Below are 24,083 nucleotides of genomic sequence, written 5' to 3'. Positions count from 1 at the left end.
TTCTCACTCCCTCATGCTCTGTACACCTCTTTCTTTCTCGCTCTTATTTGCCTCACCACGTCTATCACTCTCTCTGTTTCTCTCTCTTCTCTCTCCTCTCCTTTTCCCAGTATGGTGAGGCTGACTCTGGGAGCACTGGCACTGTTTGTAGCTGTGTGTGGAGTGTCCAGTTTTGTGTTGCTGGGGGTGGCTATAGGGACAGACTACTGGTACCTCATAGATGTCGCTCAGAGGCAAAACAACTCCAACCTCTCCCTCAGCTCACACTCAGGACTATGGAGAACCTGCAACTGTAAGTCACTGCATGTTACTTTTATTTGATCAGGGAATCAGATACTGGTCCTTTGTGGCTTAGTGTGACCATCTGTAAACTCAGCTGGTAGAGCATGGTACTACCAGGGTTATAACATGTATAGTGTAGTCCTCTGTAGCTCAGCTGGTAGAGCATGGTACTACCAGGGTTATAACATGTATAGTGTAGTCCCCTGCAGCTCAGCTGGTAGAGCATGGTACTACCAGGGTTATAACATGTATAGTGTAGTCCCCTGTAGCTCAGCTGGTAGAGCATGGTACTACCAGGGTTATAACATGTATAGTGTAGTCCCCTGTAGCTCAGCTGGTAGAGCATGGTACTACCAGGGTTATAACATGTATAGTGTAGTCCCCTGTAGCTCAGCTGGTAGAGCATGGTACTACCAGGGTTATAACATGTATAGTGTAGTCCTCTGTAGCTCAGCTGGTAGAGCATGGTACTACCAGGGTTATAACATGTATAGTGTAGTCCTCTGTAGCTCAGCTGGTAGAGCATGGTACTACCAGGGTTATAACATGTATAGTGTAGTCCCCTGTAGCTCAGCTGGTAGAGCATGGTACTACCAGGGTTATAACATGTATAGTGTAGTCCTCTGTAGCTCAGCTGGTAGAGCATGGTACTACCAGGGTTATAACATGTATAGTGTAGTCCTCTGTAGCTCAGCTGGTAGAGCATGGTACTACCAGGGTTATAACATGTATAGTGTAGTCCCCTGTAGCTCAGCTGGTAGAGCATGGTACTACCAGGGTTATAACATGTATAGTGTAGTCCCCTGTAGCTCAGCTGGTAGAGCATGGTACTACCAGGGTTATAACATGTATAGTGTAGTCCTCTGTAGCTCAGCTGGTAGAGCATGGTACTACCAGGGTTATAACATGTATAGTGTAGTCCTCTGTAGCTCAGCTGGTAGAGCATGGTACTACCAGGGTTATAACATGAATAGTGTAGTCCTCTGTAGCTCAGCTGGTAGAGCATGGTACTACCAGGGTTATAACATGAATAGTGTAGTCCTCTGTAGCTCAGCTGGTAGAGCATGGTACTACCAGGGTTATAACATGAATAGTGTAGTCCTCTGTAGCTCAGCTGGTAGAGCATGGTACTACCAGGGTTATAACATGAATAGTGTAGTCCTCTGTAACTCAGCTGGTAGAGCATGGTACTACCAGGGTTATAACATGTATAGTGTAGTCCTCTGTAGCTCAGCTGGTAGAGCATGGTACTACCAGGGTTATAACATGTATAGTGTAGTCCTCTGTAGCTCAGCTGGTAGAGCATGGTACTACCAGGGTTATAACATGAATAGTGTAGTCCTCTGTAGCTCAGCTGGTAGAGCATGGTACTACCAGGGTTATAACATGAATAGTGTAGTCCCCTGTAGCTCAGCTGGTAGAGCATGGTACTACCAGGGTTATAACATGAATAGTGTAGTCCCCTGTAGCTCAGCTGGTAGAGCATGGTACTACCAGGGTTATAACATGAATAGTGTAGTCCCCTGTAGCTCAGCTGGTAGAGCATGGTACTACCAGGGTTATAACATGTATAGTGTAGTCCTCTGTAGCTCAGCTGGTAGAGCATGGTACTACCAGGGTTATAACATGAATAGTGTAGTCCCCTGTAGCTCAGCTGGTAGAGCATGGTACTACCAGGGTTATAACATGAATAGTGTAGTCCCCTGTAGCTCAGCTGGTAGAGCATGGTACTACCAGGGTTATAACATGAATAGTGTAGTCCCCTGTAGCTCAGCTGGTAGAGCATGGTACTACCAGGGTTATAACATGTATAGTGTAGTCCCCTGTAGCTCAGCTGGTAGAGCATGGTACTACCAGGGTTATAACATGAATAGTGTAGTCCCCTGTAGCTCAGCTGGTACTACATGGCTGTAAAATGCTTTGGATAAGCTCCAGCTAAAGTGTCAGCTAGATGGCAGATATTCTATTATCAGATATTCTATTATCAGATATTCTATCATCAGATATTCTATTATCAGATATTCTATTATCAGATATTCTATCATCAGATATTCTATCATCAGTTATTCTATTATCAGATATTCTATTATCAGATATTCTATTATCAGATATTCTATCATCAGATATTTTATTATCAGATATTCAATTATCAGTTATTCTACCATCAGATATTCTATCATCAGATATTCTATCATCAGATATTCTATTATCAGATATTCTATTGAGACCCAGGTGTCTTTTACAAATAAAACCCTTTACTCTGCTGTTCTGTTCTTCAGTCCTGGTCCTGTGCAAGTCTTTTGTTCTAACCCAGCACTAACACAGCTGATTCAACTTATTAGACATCATAATGACCTTGATTACGTGGAACAGGTGTATTAGTACTGGGCTGGAACAAAAACAGTCCCACCCTGACAGTCCCCAGGACCAGGGTTGAGGAGAGCTGCTTTACTGCAGTGTGGGGTTAAGAGCCAGTGTGGGTGACGGCATGTCTGGGTTGTAACAATGTCATAACAGACAACTCAACCTAGGCTAGGACTGCTGTGGTGTTTAGAAACAGACTGACACCCAGGCTAGGACTGCTGTGGTGTTTAGAAACAGACTGACACCCAGGCTAGGACTGCTGTGGTGTTTAGAAACAGACTGACACCCAGGCTAGGATTACTGTGGTGTTTAGAAACAGAGTTGAGGGGGAGGTGATGAGGGGGAGGATATGGGAGAGTTGAGGGGGAGGAGATGAGGGGGAGGAAATGGGAGAGTTGAGGGGGAGGAGATGAGGGGGTTGGAGATGGGAGAGTTGAGGGGGATGAGACAAGGGGGAGGAGATGAGGGGGAGGAGATGGGAGAGTTGAGGGGGATGAGACAAGGGGGAGGAGATGAGGGGGAGGAGATGGGAGAGTTGAGGGGGTTGGAGATGGGAGAGTTGAGGGGGAGGAAATGAAGTGGAGGAGATGAGGAGGTTGGAGATGGGAGAGTTGAGGGGGATGAGACAAGGGGGAGGAGATGAGGGGGAGGAGATGGGAGAGTTGAGGGAGAGGGGATGAGGGAGAGGAGATCAATCAAATATATTTATAAAGCCCTTTTTACATCAGCTGATGTCACAAAGTGCTGTACAGAAACCCAGCCTAAAACCCCAAACAGCAAGCAATGTAGAAGCACTACAGGGGGGGTGTGGTCTACCTAGAGAGGGAGAGAGATGAGGGGGAGGAGATGAAGGAGAGGAGATGAGGGGGAGGAGATGAGGGGGAGGAGATGGGAGAGTTGAGGGGGAGGAGATGAGGGGGAGGAGATGAAGAATGAAGGAGAGGAGATGGGAGAGTTGAGGGGGAGGAGATGAGGGGAGGAGATGAGGGGAGGAGATGAGGGATGGAGGATATGAGGCGGGAGGAGATGAGGGAGGGAAGACATGAGGGAGGGAGGAGATGAGGGGGGAGATGAGGGGGAGGAGATGAGGGATGAGGAGATGAGGGAGGGAGGAGATGAGGGAGGAGGAGATGAGGGAGGATATGAGGGGGGAGGAGATGAGGGAGGGAGGATATGAGGGAGGGAGGAGATGAGAGAGGGAAGATGTGATTGGTTGATCCATGTGTTCTGTCTTCTCTCCCAGCCCAGAAGCTCTGTCAGCCATTTGTCAACCCGTTTGAAGGCGGACAAAACCTCACAGACTCTTACAGACAACTTTTAAGTAAGAACACAGTAACTAAAACACTTATCATCATCTTCATCATTACCATTGTCATCAAATGATTACCACCTTTTGGCCAGTATTTGCTGTGTGTAAATGTTAAATATATTGGTGAGTATTTAGCAGTGTTTAAATGTAAGATATATTGATGAGTATTTAATCAAATCACTCCAATTTATTTATATAGCCCTTCTTACATCAGCTGATATCTCAAAGTGCTGTACAGAAACCCAGCCTAAAACCCCAAACAGCAAGCAATGCAGGTGTAGAAGTACGGTGGCTAGGAAAAACTCCCTAGAAAGGCCAAAACCTAGGAAGAAACCTAGAGAGGAACCAGGCTATGAGGGGTGGCCAGTCCTCTTCTGGCTGTGCCGGGTGGAGATTATAACAGAACATGGCCAAGATGTTCAAATGTTCATAAATGACCAGCATGGTCAAATAATAATAATCATAGTAGTTGTCGAGGGTGCAACAAGTCAGTAACACAAGAGTAAGTGTCAGTTGGCTTTTTCATAGCCGATCTTTGAGAGTATCTCTACCGCTCATGCTGTCTCTAGAGAGTTGAAAACAGCAGGTCTGGGACAGGTAGCACGTCCAGTGAACAGGTCAGGGTTCCAGCAGGTCTGGGACAGCAGAACTGGGACAGGTAGCACGTCCAGTGAACAGGTCAGGGTTCCAGCAGGTCTGGGACAGCAGGTCTGGGACAGGTAGCACGTCCGGTGAACAGGTCAGGGTTCCATAGCTGCAGGCTGAACAGTTGGAACTGGAGCAGCAGCACGGCCAGGTGAACTGGGGACAGCAAGGAGTCATCAGGCAGTTAGTCCTGAGGCATGGTCCTAGGGCTCAGGTCCTCCGAGAGAGAGAAAGAAAGAAAGAGAGAAAGAGAATTAGAGAGAGCATATTTAAATTCACACAGGACACTGGAAAAGACAACAGAAATACTCCAGATGTGACAGACTGACCCTAGCCCCCCGACACATAAACTACTGCAGCATAAATACTGGAGGCTGAGACAGGAGGGGTCAGGAGACTCTGTGGCCCCATCCGATGAAACCCCCGGACAGGGGGTTTCATCGACACAACACAAGGGGGGGCGCCAACCCAGACAGGAAGACCACGTCAGTGACTCAACCCACTCAAGTGACGCACCCCTCCCAGGGACGGCATGGAAGAACACCAGTAAGCCAGTGACTCAGCCCCTATAATAGGGGTAGAGGCAGAGAATCCCAGTGGAAAGAGGGGAAACCGGCCAGGCAGAGACAGCAAGGGCGGTTCGTTGCTGCAGCCTTTCCGTTCACCTTCACACCCCTTGGCCAGACTACACTTAATCACAGGACCTACTGAAGAGATGTGTCTTCAGTAAAGACTTAAAGGTTGAGACTGAGTCTGCGTCTCTCACATGGGTAGGCAGACTATTCCATAAAAATTGAGCTCTATAGGAGAAAGCCCTGCTTCCAGCTGTTTGCTTAGAAATTCTCGGAACAATTAGGAGGCCCGCGTCTTGTGACCGTAGCATACGTGTAGGTATGTATGGCAGGACCAAATCGGAAAGATAGGTAGGAGCAAGCCCATGTAATGCTTTGTAGGTTAGCAGTAAAACCTTGAAATCAGCCCTTGCCTTAACAGGAAGCCAGTGTAGGGAGGCTAGCACTGGAGTAATATGATAACATTTTTTGGTTCTAGTCAGGATTCTAGCAGCCGTATTTAGCACTAACTGAAGTTTATTTAGTGCTTTATCCGGGTAGCCGGAAAGTAGAGCATTGCAGTAGTCCAACCTAGAAGTAACAAAGGCATGGACTAATTTTTCTGCGTCATTTTTGGACAGAAAGTTTCTGATTTTTGCAGTGTTAGGTAGATGGAAAAAAGCTGTCCTTGAAACAGTCTTGATATGTTCTTCAGAAGAGAGATCAGGGTCCAGAGTAACGCCGAGGTCCTTCACAGTTTTATTTGAGACGAATGTACAACCATCCAGATTAACCTGTTGGGTCTAGGGGGCAGCATTTGCACGTCTGGATAAAAAAAATGTACCCGATTTAATCTGGTTACTAATCCTACCCAGTAACTAGAATATGCATATACGTATTATATATGGATAGAAAACACTCTAAAGTTTCTAAAACTGTTTGAATGGTGTCTGTGAGTATAACAGAACTCATTTGGCAGGCAAAACCCTGAGACATTTTCTGACAGGAAGTGGATACCTGATGTGTTGTATTGACTTTAAACCTATCCCATTGAAAAACACAGGGGCTTAGGAATATTTTGGCACTTCCTATTGCTTCCACTAGATGTCACCAGCCTTTACAAAGTGTTTTGAGTCTTCTGGAGGGAGATCTGACCGAACAAGAGCCATGGAACGATGATGTCCCATTAGACACCTGGCGCGCGAGTTCATGTTGGGTACCCTCGTTCCAATACGTTATAAAAGAGTATGCATTCGTCCACCTTGAATATTATTCATGTTCTGGTTAAAAAGGCCCTAATGATTTATGCTATACAACGTTTGACATGTTTGAACGAACGGAAATATATTTTTTCCCCTCGTTCATGACGAGAAGTCCGGCTGGCTTACATCATGTGCTAACGAGACGGAGATTTTTGGACATAAATGATGAGCTTTTTTGAACAAAACTACATTCGTTATGGACCTGTGATACCTGGAAGTGACATCTGATGAAGAGAATCAAAGGTAATGGATTATTTACATAGTATTTTCGATTTTAGATCTCCCCAACATGACGTCTAGTCTGTATCGCAACGCGTATTTTTCTGGGCGCAGTGCTCAGATTATTGCAAAGTGTGATTTCCCAGTAAGGTTATTTTTAAATCTGGCAAGTTGATTGAGTTCAAGAGATGTAAATCTATAATTCTTTAAATGACAATATAATATTTTACCAATGTTTTCTAATTTTAATTATTTAATTTGTGACGCTGACTTGACTGCCGGTTATTGGAGGGAAACGATTTCCTCAACATCAATGCCATAGTAAAACGCTGTTTTTGGATATAAATATGAACTTGATAGAACTAAAAATGCATGCATTGTCTAACATAATGTCCTAGGAGTGTCATCTGATGGAGATTGTAAAAGGTTAGTGCATCATTTTAGCTGGTTTTATGGTTTTGGTGACCCTGTCTTTGACTTGACAAAACATTACACACAACTCTTGTAAATGTACTGTCCTAACATACTCTAAATTTATGCTTTCGCCGTAAAACCTTTTTGAAATCGTAAAACGTGGTTAGATTAAGGAGATGTTTATCTTTCAAATGGTGTAAAATAGTTGTATTTTTGAAAAATTTGAATTTTGACATTTATTTGGATTCAAATTTGCCGCTCTTGAAATGCACCTGCTGTTGATGGAGTGCACCACGGGTGGCACGCTAGCGTCCCACCTAGCCCCAAGAGGTTAATTGTCAGGTTCAACAGAAGATCTCTTTGTTTCTTGGGACCTAGAACAAGCATCTCTGTTTTGTCCGAGTTTAAAAGTAGAAAGTTCGCAGCCATCAACTTCCTTATGTCTGAAACACAGGCTTCTAGCGAGGGCAATTTTGGGGCTTCACCATGTTTCATTGAAATGTACAGCTGTGTGTCATCCGCATAGCAGTGAAATTTAACATTATGTTTTCGAATGACATCCCCAACAGGTAAAATATATAGTGAAAACAATAGTGGTCCTAAAATGGAACCTTGAGGAACACCGAAATTTACAGTTGATTTGTCAGAGGACAAACCATTCACAGAAACAAACTGATATCTTTCTGACAGATAAGATCTAAACCAGGCCAGAACTTGTCCATGTAGACCAATTTGGGTTTCCAATCTCTCCAAAAGAATGTGGTGATCGATGGTATCAAAAGCACCACTAAGATCTAGGAGCACAAGGACAGCTGCAGAGCCTCGGTCTGACGTCATTAAAAGGTCATTTACCACCTTCACAAGTGCAGTCTCAGTGCTACGACGGGGTCTAAAACCAGACTGAAGCGTTTCGTATACATTGTTTGTCTTCAGGAAGGCAGTGAGTTGCTGCGCAACAGCTTTTTCACAATTTTTTGAGAGGAATGGAAGATTCGATATAGGCCGAGAGTTTTTTTTATAATTTCTGGGTCAAGATTTGGCTTTTTCAAGAGAGGCTTTATGACTGCCACTTTTATTGAGTTTGGTACACATCCGGTGGATAGAGAGCCGTTTATTATGTTCAACATAGGAGGGCCAAGCACAGAAAGCAGCTTTTTCAGGTGTTTAGTTGGAATAGGGTCCAGTATGCAGCTTGAAGGTTTAGAGGCCATGATTATTTTCATCATTGTGTCAAGAGATATAGTACTAAAACACTTGAGTGTCTCCCTTGATCCTAGGTCCTGGCAGAGTTGTGCAGACTCAGGACAACGGAGCTTTGGAGGAATACGCAGATTTAAAGAGGAGTCCGTAATTTGCTTTCTAATGATCATGATCTTTTCCTCAAAGAAGTTCATGAATTCATTACTGCTGACGTGAGAGCCATCCTCTCTTGGGGAATGCTGCTTTTTTGTTAACTTTGCGACAGTATCAAAAATAAATGTCGGATTGTTCTTATTTTCCTCAATTAAGTTGGAAAAATAGGATGATCGCGTAGCAGTGAGGGCTCTTCGATCCTGCACGGTACTGTCTTTCCAAGCTAGTCGGAAGACTTCCAGTTTGGTGTGGCGCCATTTCCGTTCCAATTTTCTGGAATCTTGCTTCAGAGCTCGTGTATTTTCTGTATACCAGGGAGCTAGTTTCTAATGACAAATGTTTTTAGTTTTTAGGGGTGCAACTGCATCTAGGGTATTGCGCAAGGTTAAATTGAGTTCCTCGGTTAGGTGGTTAACTGATTTTTGTCCTCTGACGTCCTTGGGCAGGCAGAGGGAGTCTGGAAGGGCATCAAGGAATCTTTGGGTTGTCTGAGAATTTATAGCACGACTTTTAATGCTTCTTGTTTGGGGTCTGAGCAGATTATTTGTTGCGATTGCAAACGTAATAAAATGGTGGTCCGATAGTCCAGGATTATGAGGAAAAATTTTGCCCAACCTATGTCGAGGCACAGACACGGTCTCAATGGGGATAGCTGAGCTGTCTACACTGACTGTGCTAGTGGCAGACTCCACTAAGCTGGCAGGCTGGCTAACAGCCTGCTGCCTGGCCTGCACCCTATTTCATTGCGGAGCTAGAGGAGTTAGAGCCTGTCTATGTTCGTAGAAAAGATGAGAGCAGCCCTCCAGCTAGGATGGAGTCCGTCACTCCTCAACAGGCCAGGCTTGGTCCTGTTTGTGGGTGAGTCCCAGAAAGAGGGCCAATTATCTACAAATTCTATCTTTTGGGAGGGGCAGAAAACAGTTTTCAACCAGCGATTGAGTTGTGAGACTGCTGTAGAGCTCATCACTCCCCCTAACTGGGAGGGTGCCAGAGACAATTAATCGATGCCGACACATCTTTCTAGCTGATTTACACGCTGAAGCTATGTTGCGCTTGGTGACCTCTGACTGTTTCATCCTAACATCGTTGGTGCCGACATGGATAACAATATCCCTATATTCTCTACACTCGCCAGTTTTAGCTTTAGCCAGCACCGTCTTTAGATTAGCCTTAACGTCGGTAGCCCTGCACCCTGGTAAACAGTGTATGATCGCTGGATGATTCGTTTTAAGTCTAATACTGCGGGTAATGGTGTCGCAATGACTAGGGTTTTCAATTTGTCAGAGCTAATGGTGGGAGCCTTCGGCGTCTCAGACCCCGTAACGGGAGGAGCAGAGACCAGAGAAGGCTCGGCCTCTGACTCCGACTCGCTTAATGGGGAGAACCGGTTGAAAGTTTCTGTCGGCTGAATAAGCGACACCGGTTGAGTATTCCTACAGCATTTCCCTCCAAAAGCCATGAGAAAGTTGTCCGGCTGCGGGGACGGTGCGAGGAGATTTATACTAACGTTACTATCTGTACAGCCAGCCGAGCGGAAATGGAGGAAAACTCGCCTCCCTGCGGACCTGGCATCCTTTCACTCACTCCTCTCTACATTCTCCTCTTCTGTCTCTGCTGCTAAAGCCACTTTCTACCACTCTAAATTCCAAGCATCTGCCTCTAACCCTAGGAAGCTCTTTGCTACCTTCTCCTCCCTCCTGAATCCTCCTCCCCCTCCCCCCCCTCCTCCCTCTCTGCGGATGACTTCGTCAACCATTTTGAAAAGAAGGTTGACGATATCCGATCCTCGTTTGCTAAGTCAAACGACACCGCTGGTCCTGCTCACACTGCCCTACCCTGTGCTTTGACCTCTTTCTCCCCTCTCTCTCCAGATGAAATCTCGCGTCTTGTGACGGCCGGCCGCTCAACAACCTGCCCACTTGACCCTATCCCCTCCTCTCTTCTCCAGACCATTTCCGGAGACCTTCTCCCCTTCCTCACCTCGCTCATCAACTCATCCTTGACCGCTGGCTACGTCCCTTCCGTCTTCAAGAGAGCGAGAGTTGCACCCCTTCTGAAAAAACCTACACTCGATCCCTCCGATGTCAACAACTACAGACCAGTATCCCTTCTTTCTTTTCTCTCCAAAACTCTTGAACGTGCCGTCCTTGGCCAGCTCTCCTGCTATCTCTCTCAGAATGACCTTCTTGATCCTAATCAGTCAGGTTTCAAGACTGGGCATTCAACTGAGACTGCTCTTCTCTGTGTCACGGAGGCTCTCCGCACTGCTAAAGCTAACTCTCTCTCCTCTGCTCTCATCCTTCTAGACCTATCTGCTGCCTTTGATACTGTGAACCATCAGATCCTCCTCTCCACCCTCTCCGAGTTGGGCATCTCCGGCGCGGCCCACGCTTGGATTGCATCCTACCTGACAGGTCGCTCCTACCAGGTGGCGTGGCGAGAATCTGTCTCCGCACCATGCGCTCTCACCACTGGTGTCCCCCAGGGCTCTGTTCTAGGCCCTCTCCTATTCTCGCTATACACCAAGTCACTTGGCTCTGTCATATCCTCACATGGTCTCTCCTATCATTGCTATGCAGACGACACACAATTAATCTTCTCCTTTCCCCCTTCTGATAACCAGGCGGCGAATCGCATCTCTGCATGTCTGTCAGACATATCAGTGTGGATGACGGATCACCAGCTCAAGCTGAACCTCGGCAAGACGGAGCTGCTCTTCCTCCCGGGGAAGGACTGCCCCTTCCATGATCTCGCCATCACGGTTGACAACTCCCTTGTGTCCTCCTCCCAGAGTGCTAAGAACCTTGGCGTGATCCTGGACAACACCCTGTCGTTCTCCACTAACATCAAGGCGGTGACCCGATCCTGTAGGTTCATGCTCTACAACATTCGCAGAGTACGACCCTGCCTCACACAGGAAGCGGCGCAGGTCCTAATCCAGGCACTTGTCATCTCCCGTCTGGATTACTGCAACTCGCTGTTGGCTGGGCTCCCTGCCTGTGCCATTAAACCCCTACAACTCATCCAGAACGCCGCAGCCCGTCTGGTGTTCAACCTTCCCAAGTTCTCTCACGTCACCCCGCTCCTCCGCTCTCTCCACTGGCTTCCAGTTGAAGCTCGCATCCGCTACAAGACCATGGTGATTGCCTATGGAGCTGTGAAGGGAACGGCACCTCCATACCTTCAGGCTCTGATCAGGCCCTACACCCAAACAAGGGCACTGCGTTCATCCACCACTGGCCTGCTGGCCCCCCTACCTCTGAGGAAGCACAGTTCCCGCTCAGCCCAGTCAAAACTGTTCGCTGCTCTGGCACCCCAATGGTGGAACAAGCTCCCTCACGACGCCAGGACAGCGGAGTTAATCACCACCTTCCGGAGACACCTGAAACCCCACCTCTTTAAGGAATACCTAGGATAGGATAAAGTAATCCTTCTAACCCCCCCCTTAAAAGATTTAGATGCACTATTGTAAAGTGGTTGTTCCACTGGATATCATAAGGTGAATGCACCATTTTGTAAGTCGCTCTGGATAAGAGCGTCTGCTAAATGACTTAAATGTAATGTAAATGTAAATACTTACTGGTGGCACAGACGCTGTTTCATCCTTTCCTACACTGAAATTGCCCTTGCCTAACGATTGCGTCTGAAGCTGTATCTTCGCCATAAAGCGATCGTTCTCCTGTATATTATAAGTACAACGACTGCAATTAGAAGGCATCATGTTAATGTTACTTAGCTTCGGCTGTTTGAAGTCCTGACGAACAATGCCCAGATAAAACCTCCGGGGTGGAAAAGTTGAATGAAAAAAGTTGAGTGGGGGAAAAACTAAAAATATACGGTAATGAAAAAGTAAAAACTGTGAAGTAGTCAAGTAGCAAAGTAAGATTGGCAACAAAACGCACAGCAGCATGTAAACAAGTCTGCAAGTGTTAAAATGTGTTAAAGTGTTAAAATGTAAGATATATTGGTGAGTATTTAGCAGTGTGTAAAATGTAAGATATATTGGTGAGTATTTAGCAGTATTTAAATGTAAATGATATGGCTCATTCTTTTTCAGTGCTTCTGCAGCAGGAGGGGTTGTTGGAGGTGTTCATTATTGTTTAGCATAATTAACCATGCTCCTGTAGAGGTATTGGCTGGCTATTGATAAAAAACATTTTAACAGATGTTCTTATCCAGAGCAACTTACAGTTAGTACATTCATCATCAGATTGCTAAGTGGGACAACCACATACAGTGCCTTCAGAAAGTATTCACACCACTTGACTTTCCCCACATTGTGATGTGTTACAGCCTGAATTTAAAATGGATTACATAGAGATTTTTTGTCACTGGCCGACACACAACAGCACCATAATGTCAAAGTGGAATTATGTTTTTCGAATGTTTTACAAATTATATGTCACGACTTCCGCCGAGGTTGGTCCCTCTCCTTGTTCGTTCGGCCGTCGACGTCACCGGCCTTCTAGCCATCGCCAATCCACTTTTAATTTTCCATTTGTTTTGTCTTACACACCTGGTTTCAATCCCCCAATTACTTGTTCATTATTTAACCCTCTGTTCCCCCATGTTTGTTTGTGAGTAATTGTTTATTGTATTGCGGTCCGTATTTGTGGCCTGGTATTTTTACTACGTGTAATGTTATATTATTGAGTAAAATTGCTTTCATTACTCATATCTGCTGTCCTGCGCCTGACTCATCTCACCAGCCACACACAGACCTCATGACATTATAAAAAAATGTAAGGCTAAAATGTATTGAGTCAATAAGTATTCAACCCTGTTGTTATGGAAACGCCTAATAAGTTCAGGTGTAAAAATGTGCTTAACAAGTCACATAAGTTGCATGGACTCACTGTGTGCAATAACAGTGTTTAACATAATTTTTGAATGACCACCTCATCTCTGTACCTCACATATACAATTATCTGTAAGGTCCCTCAGTCGAGCAGTGAATTACAAACACAGATTCAACCGTAAAGACCAGGGAGGTTTTCCAATGCCTTGCCAATAAGGGCACCTATTGGTCGATGGGTAAAAATGATAAAAGCAGACATTGAAAATCCCTTTTGAGCATGGTGAAGTTAATATTTACATTTTGGATGGTGTATCAATACACCCAGTCAATAGAACTCATTTGCCGGAGAGGTAGGAAACCACTCAGTGATTTCAACATGAGGCCCATGGTGACTTTAAAACATGGCTGTGATAGGAGAAAACTGAGGATGGATCAACAACATTGTAGTTACTCCACAATACTAACCTAAATGACAGATTGAAAAGAAGGAAGTCTGTACAGAATAAAAACATGGATCCTGTTTGCAACAAGGAAATAAAGTAAAACTGCAAATAATGTGGCAAAGAAATTAACTTTATGTCCTGATGTTTGGGGCAAATCTGAGTACCACTCTCCATATTTTCAAGCATAGTGGCTGCATCACGTTATGGGTATGCTTGTAATCGTTAAGGACTGGGGAGTTTTTCAGGATAAAAAAATTAAATAAAATGGAGCTAAGCACAGGCAAAATCCTAGAGGAAAACCTGGTTCAGTCTGTTTTCCACCAGACACTGACTTGAATTCACCATTAACCTCAAGGCCAAATCTACACTGGAGTTGCTTACAAAGAAGACAGTGAATCTTCCTGAGTGGTTGAGTTACAGTTTAGACTTAAATCTACTTGAAAAGTCATGGCAAGACGGGAAAATGGTTGTTGAGCAATGATCAACATCCAATTTGACAGAGCTTGAAGAATTTTGAAAAGAATAGTGGGAAAGTATTGAACAATCCAGGTCTGGAAAGCTCTTACAGATTTACCAAGAAACATTCACAGCTGTAATCGCTGCCAAATGTGCTTCTACAAAGTATTTATTTTATTTTATTTAACCTTTATTTAACTAGGCAAGTCAGTTGAGAACAAATTCTTATTAACAATGACGGCCTACCAAAATACAAAAGACCTCCTGAGGGGATGGGGGCTGGGATAGAAAAATAATAATAAATAACATATATAACTGTCACGTCCTGACCGGTAAAAGAGGTTGTTTGTTATTGTAGTTAGGTCAGGGCGTGGCAGGGTGTGTTTGTTTTGTGTTGTCGGGGTTTTTGGGTTGTGTTCTATGTTTTGTATGTCTATTTTCTATTTTTTCTATATCTATGTCTAGTTTATTGTTTTGACCTACAATTGGAGGCAGCTGTTCCTCGTTGCCTCTAATTGAAGGTCCTATTTAGTAGGGGTGTTTTTTCTATGGGATTTGTGGTTGTTGTTTCGTGTATAGCTGTATGCCTTACAGGACTGTTTGTCGTCGTTGTGTTTTGTATACTTTTGTTTTGGTTTTCCTTCTTTCTGCCAATAAAAAAGAAGATGAGTATACAGACTCCCGCTGCATTTTGGTCCACTTTATACGACAGCCGTGACAATAACATAAGACAAAACACACATCACAACAAGAGAGACAACACAACACTACATAAAGAGAGACCTAAGACAACAACATAGCAAGGCAGCAACACATGACAACACAGCGTGGTAGCAACACAACATGGTAGCAGCACAAAACATGGTACAAACATTATTGGGCACAGACAACACAAAGGGCAAGAAGATAGAGACAACAATACCTCACGCAAAGCAACCACAACTGTCAGTAAGAGTGCCCATGATTGAGTCTTTGAATGAAGAGATTGAGATAAAACTGTCCAATTTGAGTGTTTGTTGCAGCTTGTTCCAGTTGCTAGCTGCAGTGAAATGAAAAGATGAGAAACCCAGTAATGTGTATGCTTTAGGGACCTTTAACAGAATGTGACTGGCAGAACGGATGTTGTATTGACTCAGAATGAAATGAGAGATTGACTGTGTGATATTAGGTGCTACTTGTGTAAATATTTTCCGTCTGGATTTTAATGATTTGTATGTAAATGAGATATTTCTGTATTTCATTTTCAATACATTTGTGAACATTTCTTAAAACATGTTTTCACTTTGTGATTATGGGGTGTTGTGCATAGATGGGTGAGAAAAAATCAATTTAATCAATTTTGAAATCAGGTTGTAATGCTACAAAATGTGGAATAAGTCAAGGGGTATGACTACTTGAAGGCTCTGTATCACAGTCATAGTAAGTACATTTTTCATCAAAGTTACTATCAGCAAAGTCAGAGCCAGTAAGGGGGGAAAGGTCAAGTGTCAGTGTTAGACAATCTCAAACCCAACACTTGGCCCCTAAGCCCTTTATCGAGTGGCCACTTGCTGTTGTGTTCGATAGTGATTTATTTTATTTTATTTTTATTTAACCTTTATTTAACTAGGCAAGTCAGTTAAGAGCAAATTCTTATTTACAATGATGGACTACCAAAAGGCAAAAGGCCTCCTGAGGGGACAGGGGATTAAAAATAAAAATACATTAAATAAATGTATATAGGACAAAACACACATCACGACAAGGGATCACTTGAGTCTGCAAGTGTTTTGGTCAAAAGGAACATTGATGACCCATCTGACATTTTGCGAGCATCGTCTCCCGCAACCTGTCTTGTAGCATGGCTCACTTGCTATAAAACATGGGCACCGGGGATCTGCAGCAGACACAAGACACACACTCTGATAGACAGTGAGAAAGTTGTAAAAACAAAACGACATCTCTCTACTCCTGCACAAAATATGTATAAGTATATCGGTCGCCAGTGATTCCATCAGCTGAGTTAGCTTGTTGTAGCCTGTCTTCTGCTAGCTAGCTTCACTGACAAACACAGCCAACTAATGATGTTGGGGCACTGCACTGATAAACAGCATGCAGCTTGTTACTTATTTAGGATAGCTTGACAGCTTGCTGACGAAGTTGTAGACATGTTCCCAGCAGTCAGTCTGTACTACAGCCTGTTTCCAAAGCACCACTCTGTAGAGTCTAATATACTGGCTTAACAAAACACCACTATGTAGAGTCTAATATACTGTCTTAACAAAACACCACTATGTAGAGTCTAATATACTGTCTTAACAAAACACCACTCTGTAGAGTTCAATATACTGTCATAACAAAACACCACTATGTAGAGTCTAATATACTGTCTTAACAAAACACCACTCTGTAGAGTCTAATATACTGTCTTAACAAAACACCACTCTGTAGAGTCTAATATACTGTCTTAACAAAACACCACTATGTAGAGTCCAATATACTGGCTTAACAAAACACCACTATGTAGAGTCTGCTAACATCACAAACTGCAATGGTCTCTCCAGAGGCCCATAGATACACTCCTCATACAATAAGATGACGAGGATTCTTTAAAAGGGAATTGGCCGCCCTTTGTGATGCAGACAGTGGAGGTGGGCAAAGCAGGAAGCAGATTTTACAGTCAACTTTCCTGCCAGTTCTTGGTGAAACTATTTATCAGATTGCAGCAGCCACTACTCTTCATCCTTCGGATGCTGGACTTCTAGCATAGAGCCCTTTGCTTTATCACAGGTGACAGTTTTAAAACTCACCATTGCATCCTGTAACAAAAGGTTGGCTGGTCCTCATTAAAGTCCTGTAGATCACTTAATTATTCCCTTTACTGCACAAGCTTTTGACTAACTTCACTGTTAAAATATAAAAACAGTACATTAGTCAACAAGCTTTGTTAGGCTTGAGCTGCTTCATCTACCCCTCGGTCAGTACATTAGTCAACAAGCTTTGTTAGGCTTGAGCTGCTTCATCTACCCCTCGGTCAGTACATTAGTCAACAAGCTTTGTTAGGCTTGAGCTGCTTCATCTACCCTTTGGTCAGTACATTAATCAACAAGCTTTGTTAGGCTTGAGCTGCTTCATCTACCCCTCGGTCAGTACATTAATCAACACGCTTTGTTAGGCTTGAGCTGCTTCATCTACCCCTCGGTCAGTACATTAGTCAACAAGCTTTGTTAGGCTTGAGCTGCTTCATCTACCCTTTGGTCAGTACATTAATCAACAAGATTTGTTAGGCTTGAGCTGCTTCTTCTCCTCGGTCAGTACATTAATCAACAAGATTTGTTAGGCTTGAGCTGCTTCTTCTCCTCGGTCAGTACGTTAGTCAACATCGTTTGGACTGGGTGGACGAAAGCAGGTGGAAATACCGGGGGGATGGTTAGCTACTCCACGTGCTACTAACTCAATGGAGACGTGCTCTATGTAGTCAATAGGATGTAGTCTATCTGGACAGGATGGAGGGGTAAGCATTCTGGATGTAGTCTATCTGGATAGGATGGAGGGGAAAGCATTCTGGATATAGTCTATCTAGACAGGATGGAGGGGTAAGCATTCTGGATGTAGTCTATCTGGATAGGATGGAGAGGAAAACATTCTGAATGTAGTCTATCTGGACAGGATGGAGAGGAAAACATTCTGGATGTAGTCTATCTGGACAGGATGGAGAGGAAAACATTCTGGATGTAGTCTATCTGGACAGGATGGAGAGGAAAACATTCTGGATGTAGTCTATCTGGACAGGATGGAAGGGAAGACTACATCCAGAATGTTTTCCTCTCCATCCTGTCCAGATATACTACATCCAGAAAGTTTATCTGGACAGGATGGAGGGGAAAGCATTCTGAATGTAGTCTATCTAGACAGGATGGAGGGGAAAGCATTCTGGATATAGTCTATCTAGACAGGATGGAGGGGTAAGCATTCTGGATGTAGTATTTCTGGACAGGATGGAGGGGAAAGCATTCTGGATGTAGTCTATCTGGACAGGATGGAGGGGAAAGCATTCTGGATGTAGTCTAAGGCTATCTGGACAGGATGGAGGGGAAAGCATTCTGGATGTAGTCTATCTGGACAGAGTGGAGGGGAAAGGATTCTGGATGTAGTCTATCTGGACAGGATGGAGGGGTAAGCATTCTGGATATAGTCTATCTAGACAGGATGGAGGGGTAAGCATTCTGGATGTAGTCTATCTAGACAGGATGGAGGGGTAAGCATTCTGGATGTAGTCTATCTAGACAGGATGGAGGGGAAAGCATTCTGGATGTAGTCTATCTAGACAGGATGGAGGTGTAAGCATTCTGGATGTAGTCTATCTAGACAGGATGGAGGGGTAAGCATGCATCTCATTGATCTGAGTTAGAATCAGTCTCCTTCCTCTTTCCCCTCTCCCATATGATTACTGTCCTGCAATAACCTGGTTATCAGACCATGCTGGTTCATTTATCCAACACCGAACTCCCTCTCTCACTCACACTCACACACACACACACACACACACACACACACACACACACACACACACACACACACACACACACACACACACACACACACACACACACACACACACACACACACACACACAAACAATCACCCCAGTGCTCAACCTCTCCCTCAGCTCTCTTCCTCCCCGTTGATTGTGTGGTCAGATGCTGTCACCCGTGGGGTAAATGTAAGTTACACAGTAAGTCTCTCAGCAAACACAGGTTTATTTACCAACGGAGCCAGCTCCTCCCCTGCCTCCTCCACCATGTTACTGGAAAGGGAGAAGGAAGGATGGAGAAAGGAGGGTTGTATAAGTATAGACTATGATTTCCTGCTGAGCACATATCACATATTCCATTTTTTGTTGCGTGTGTGTGTACGTGTGTGTGTGCATGCATTTATGTGTGTGCGTGTCTATTGCGTAGGTAGAGGAGGACATTATCAGTGTGATATGCAGCAGCTGTTTGGGATCAGAGTTCTCCCACTGAGAGACAAAGGACGCTGATTGGCGCCAGTCTAGGGTAGATTATCAGCTTATGTTTACTAGGACCACAGGTGCATAATTTAACAGGTACTGGCCACTCAGGCTCTGTGGCCAAAACACTTACCCACTAGTTTTGTAAGGAACCTGATGCCCCTCTGCTTGGCACTCAACATCAAAAGGTCCTTCACAGTCATTCTTATTCCCATGTAAAATAGCCTTTTGAGCGACAGAAACATTACCCATAATAACCCCCCCTGATAAATGCTCAGAATAGAAAGAAAAAATTACCAGGAAGTCTGAAAACACAGACTGAGTGGGCAGGGAGTAGAGTGAGATTGAAAACACCTGTGTCAAACAACATGGACTCAGTGAGCAGTGTGATTATCTCAAGCAAATTTTCTGCAACCTCAAACAACATTGAAATTGCACGCAACATCTAATCCTGTCGTACATCATCACATCATTACATATAAGTTAACTAGCTAGCCCAAATGGAATTGTCAGCACGGTTTATCAAGACAGCTTGCTAGTTATTCTTGGACTATTTCAGTTGGGGTACAATTCATAACGTATTTATGTATATATATATATATATACACACACACACACACACACACACACACACACACACACACACACACACACACACACACACACACACACACACACACACACACACATACATACATACATACATACATACATACATACATACATACATACATACATACATACATACATACTGTCACGCCCTGACCATAGAGAGCCTGCACCCTAAACCCTATACCCTACACCCTATACTATACACCCTTACCACCAGAGCTTACCTACTACTGCTGATGACTGGTGTAATGCTACTACTGGCAGGTAAGCACCCTACACCCTATACCCTACACCCGGTTGGACGTAGTGCCAAATTCTTTAAAACGGCTCTGGTGGACATTCCTGCAGTCAGCATGCCAATTGCCCGCTCCCTCAAAACTTGAGACATCTGTGGCATTGTGTTGTGTGACAAAACTGCACATTTTAGAGTGGCCTTTTATTTCCCCCAGCACAAGGTGCACCTGTGTAATGATCATGCTGTTTAATCAGCTTCTTGATATGCCACACCTGTCAGGTGGATGGATTATTTTGGTAAAGGAGAAATACTAACAGGGATGTAAACAAATTGGTGCACAAAATTTGAGAGAAATAACATGTGACCAACACTTTACATGTTGCGTTTATTCTTTTTTTCAGTATATATAACTGCCTTCCAAAAAACCCTGATAAATGCTTAGAGCTGAAAATGTGATGGTTTTATGAACGAAGGCTTAGAGCTGAACATGTGATGGTTTTATTAGTGAAGGCTTAGAGTTGAACATGTGATGGTTTTATGAATAAAGAAGCATTTTTATTACCTTCCACAAGGCTCTGACGAAGGCCAAGAGGTGACAGCTCAAAGAGGAAAATCATTGTTTCTGTTTTGAACTGCAATAACCTCATTCAGATGGGCCAGTGCTAATACGACGATTGAATACGACCTTTCGTTGAATATGACCCTCCATTGAATACGACCTTCCATTGAATACGACCTTCTAAGAATGACTGGATTGTTTTCTCACTTCAGTGTGATACACCAAGAAAAGAGGGTTCCTCCAGGGTTCTAATGGATGGTTCTATGTGAAACCATATTGACTCAAAGAACTCTATGTGGCCTTCACGGGTTCTTTGCTCTTTAGTGAGTGAGACTGTCATTCTAGTTGATCTAATCCCGGGGGATTTGATGTCATTTCATGTTACATGACCATGGCCAGTGATGGTGTCTTGTGAAAGACTCACGTACTGTATGGCCTTGTGTCTATTGAGAACGGATGTCTCAATCAATGGTTCTCAATGATCTCTTCAGGGTAGTTATGGGGAAATAAAGCTTCCTGAAGTATTTCCATTCAAATAGGTTTGTTACTCAGAGCTTCATTATCCGTTCCCGGTGCACATTAGTGACATTTGCGGGTCAGCAACAAGTAGCAGCGTGTGATAATCAGAGTTTTTTTCCCTTAATCAAAACTCTGTGTTGCAGCGGTAATTTGTTGTCTTTAGCAAGCCTACAGTCTGTTGGATTGGCAGATTCACATTTTACATCATTCTTCCCTTGTTGTCTTCAGCTTTACTATGTGTCTAAAACAGAATCTATGGTATTATTTGGGATGATTACAGTTTTTTTTTACAATCGCTAGGACCCATTTCTCAATACTTAGGTCACTTTTTCAAAACTCTTCACACAGTTCTCCTAACCAACTTTCAGCTTGGCACAGCAGTTAATTTCACATCCAAAATGCACTAAAACTAACAAAACACTTCATACATGTCTCAAATCAACTCATTCTTCCATAACACTAGCAAAGGTTGTCCCCCAACAAGCACACTTTGTCACTCATAAAACAACGACCTAAACAACACTAACAACAGGTAGCATTACACAATGTTTTCTTTTGTCAAATGTCTTTACAAAACAAGAGTGACACCTCTCTACTGTTTAGAATTCACTGCAGTATATGTTACAGGAATGACACCTCTCTACTGTTTAGAATACACTGCAGTATATGTTACAGGAATGACACCTCTCTACCGTTTACAATTCACTGCAGTATATGTTACAGGAATGACACCTCTCTACTGTTTAGAATTCACTGCAGTATATGTTACAGGATTGACACCTCTCTACTGTTTAGAATTCACTGCAGTATATGTTACAGGAATGACACCTCTCTACTGTTTAGAATTCACTGCAGTATATGTTACAGGAATGACACCTCTCTACTGTTTAGAATACACTGCAGTATATGTTACAGGAATGACACCTCTCTACTGTTTAGAATTCACTGCAGTATATGTTACAAGAATGACACCTCTCTACTGTTTGGAATTCACTGCAGTATATGTTACAGGAATGACACCTCTCTACTGTTTAGAATACACTGCAGTATATGTTACAGGAATGACACCTCTCTACTGTTTAGAATACACTGCAGTATATGTTACAGGAATGTATCAGACATGATGCAATATGCTTCAATATGTTTTATGTCATTTTATGGCATTGAGTAATTCCAAAATACAAGAATTTGTATATACACCATCTACCGATACAGATACAGTAGCAATGATAGTCAATGATAGTCTTCTGCGTTTGGCCACAGGTTCTCATCCACATCACATCTTATGTCATCTTGGGCAATCTTTTGGCATGCCTGGTCCATCCTTGGCAATCTTCTGCAGATATGTCCAGGAGGGACATTTTATCATGTGGATGGTGGTCATAAACCTTCCACCTCCATGAGGAAAAGTGACACCATCCTGGGATGGGCTGCAAACAACTCTGACTGCACGGGAGTGGTGAAATGCCACATTGTCCCATACAATTACAAACGTTGTCCGATTCCACCTCACTGCAAACCTTTCTTCACCTGGCACAACCCTTCCATAGAGGTCATCCAGGAATGAAATGAGACGCTCGGTGTTGTATGGTCCAATGAGTGGTTTGTGTAACAGCAATCCATCAGAGGATATTGCTGCACACATTGTGATGTTGGCACCCCTCTGGCCCGGGACATCCACTGTGGCTCTTTTCCCAATCACATTCCTTCCTCACCGCCGTGTTTTGGCCACGTTGAAACCAGTCTCATCCACAAAGATGAATATGTGTGGTGTTTGCCTGGCTTCAATCTCCATGACTCTCTATAATAAATTCACAAGGCAACATAAGAGTTAGGCTGTTATGGTAGTTTACATTATACCTAAAAACATGCCATTGTGTGTCTCTGCCCTGTTTGGTTTTGTTCAAAACCAGTTGTGTATTTTATAGTCATCTTACCTGGACATATTGGTTCCTGAGTTGCTTGACTCCTTCAGAGTTCCTCTCAAAGGGGACAGTGTACAACTGCTTCACCCTGACTTGATGTTGTTTCAGGACTCTAGAAATATTTATGCTTACATTGTGAATATTTCCAAATGTAATGTTGTCTGCCAACACTCTGTCCCGAATCTCTGTGAGTTTTATTCCATAGTTTCTGATGACCATATCAACGATTGATTCCTGCACAGCAGTGAGAATCCTACCTCTCCCGCCTGTGGGAGGTAACCGTTGGGTCCTAAGCAGAAATACAAAAACAATTACACACAAGTGGGTTTGGAGGTTTTGCTCAATTTACTTCTGTAATGTGCAGTTCAGTCAGATGCCCTTGCAGAATGCACATCTTACCTGTTGTTTTGCTGGAAATTTCTCACAATAGATGCCACTGTTGAGCATTACAGATTTGGCTGCACCCTCAGACCAGCCTCTCTCATTGATAGACCATGATTTATTACATGATCAATTATAGTAGCCCTAATCTCATCTGAGACTACAGCTCTTGATCTTCCTCTGTCTTCTTCCACCACACATACGTACTCCTCTCCCTCTCCCTCTCCCAGCCACTCTTCTTCCTCTGTCAGCCACTTCTCTATCTCTGGCTGGGTCCATGTTTACATTACAGTACAGCATTATTCCTAAGATGTCCCCTTTTGTATAGTAATTGAAAGAATGTAATTGAAAGACTAACACCTGTGTAGGTGTTCAGCTACAATGGGAATCAGCTGTAGTTGGTCTATTTGTTTTGATAGTATTTCATGTTTTAGATTTGGAATATATTTCAATACGGTATTACTGTGGAAATTTAGCAGATTTCTGTCTTATTCAATGTTGTGTTATTTTAGGTTTTGAACTTAAGTTTAACAGTTTTGAAAAGAGTATGTAAACATGTGCAAATTGGCCTGTAAGTAAATAGAGTTTTGGTGGTGGTTGTGTCTGAGTGAGAAAATAATTCATGAAATTTGAAAGATGTAGTCATTGAATGCATTTTGTTCCAAAGCAATGAAAATGATCCACAGTTTAGCCCACATAGACTGCTGTTGTGTTCACTGTGTGAAGAGTTTTGAAAAAGTGACCTAAGTATTGAGAAATGGGTCCT

General features: G+C 43.5%; 1 protein-coding gene across 2 annotated transcripts in view; it reads left to right on the top strand.

Moving 5' to 3' along the window:
* tmem114 (transmembrane protein 114) overlaps positions 1-24,083 on the top strand; it is a 38,100-nt gene continuing 14,017 nt past the window's right edge. The window contains exons 1-2 of one of the 2 annotated variants that reach the window (XM_045719677.1): positions 1-292; positions 3,890-3,967. In XM_045719677.1, the coding sequence (XP_045575633.1) occupies positions 112-292; positions 3,890-3,967 (259 nt within the window). In that variant the 5' untranslated portion in view covers positions 1-111. The remainder of the gene's footprint in view (positions 293-3,889; positions 3,968-24,083) is intronic. The other variant, XM_045719678.1, reaches the window with a different exon arrangement.

The sequence above is a fragment of the Salmo salar genome, chromosome ssa06 (genome assembly GCF_905237065.1).
Source record: "Salmo salar chromosome ssa06, Ssal_v3.1, whole genome shotgun sequence".
Taxonomy (NCBI): domain Eukaryota; kingdom Metazoa; phylum Chordata; class Actinopteri; order Salmoniformes; family Salmonidae; genus Salmo; species Salmo salar.
This window is presented reverse-complemented; position numbering and strand designations above follow the sequence as displayed.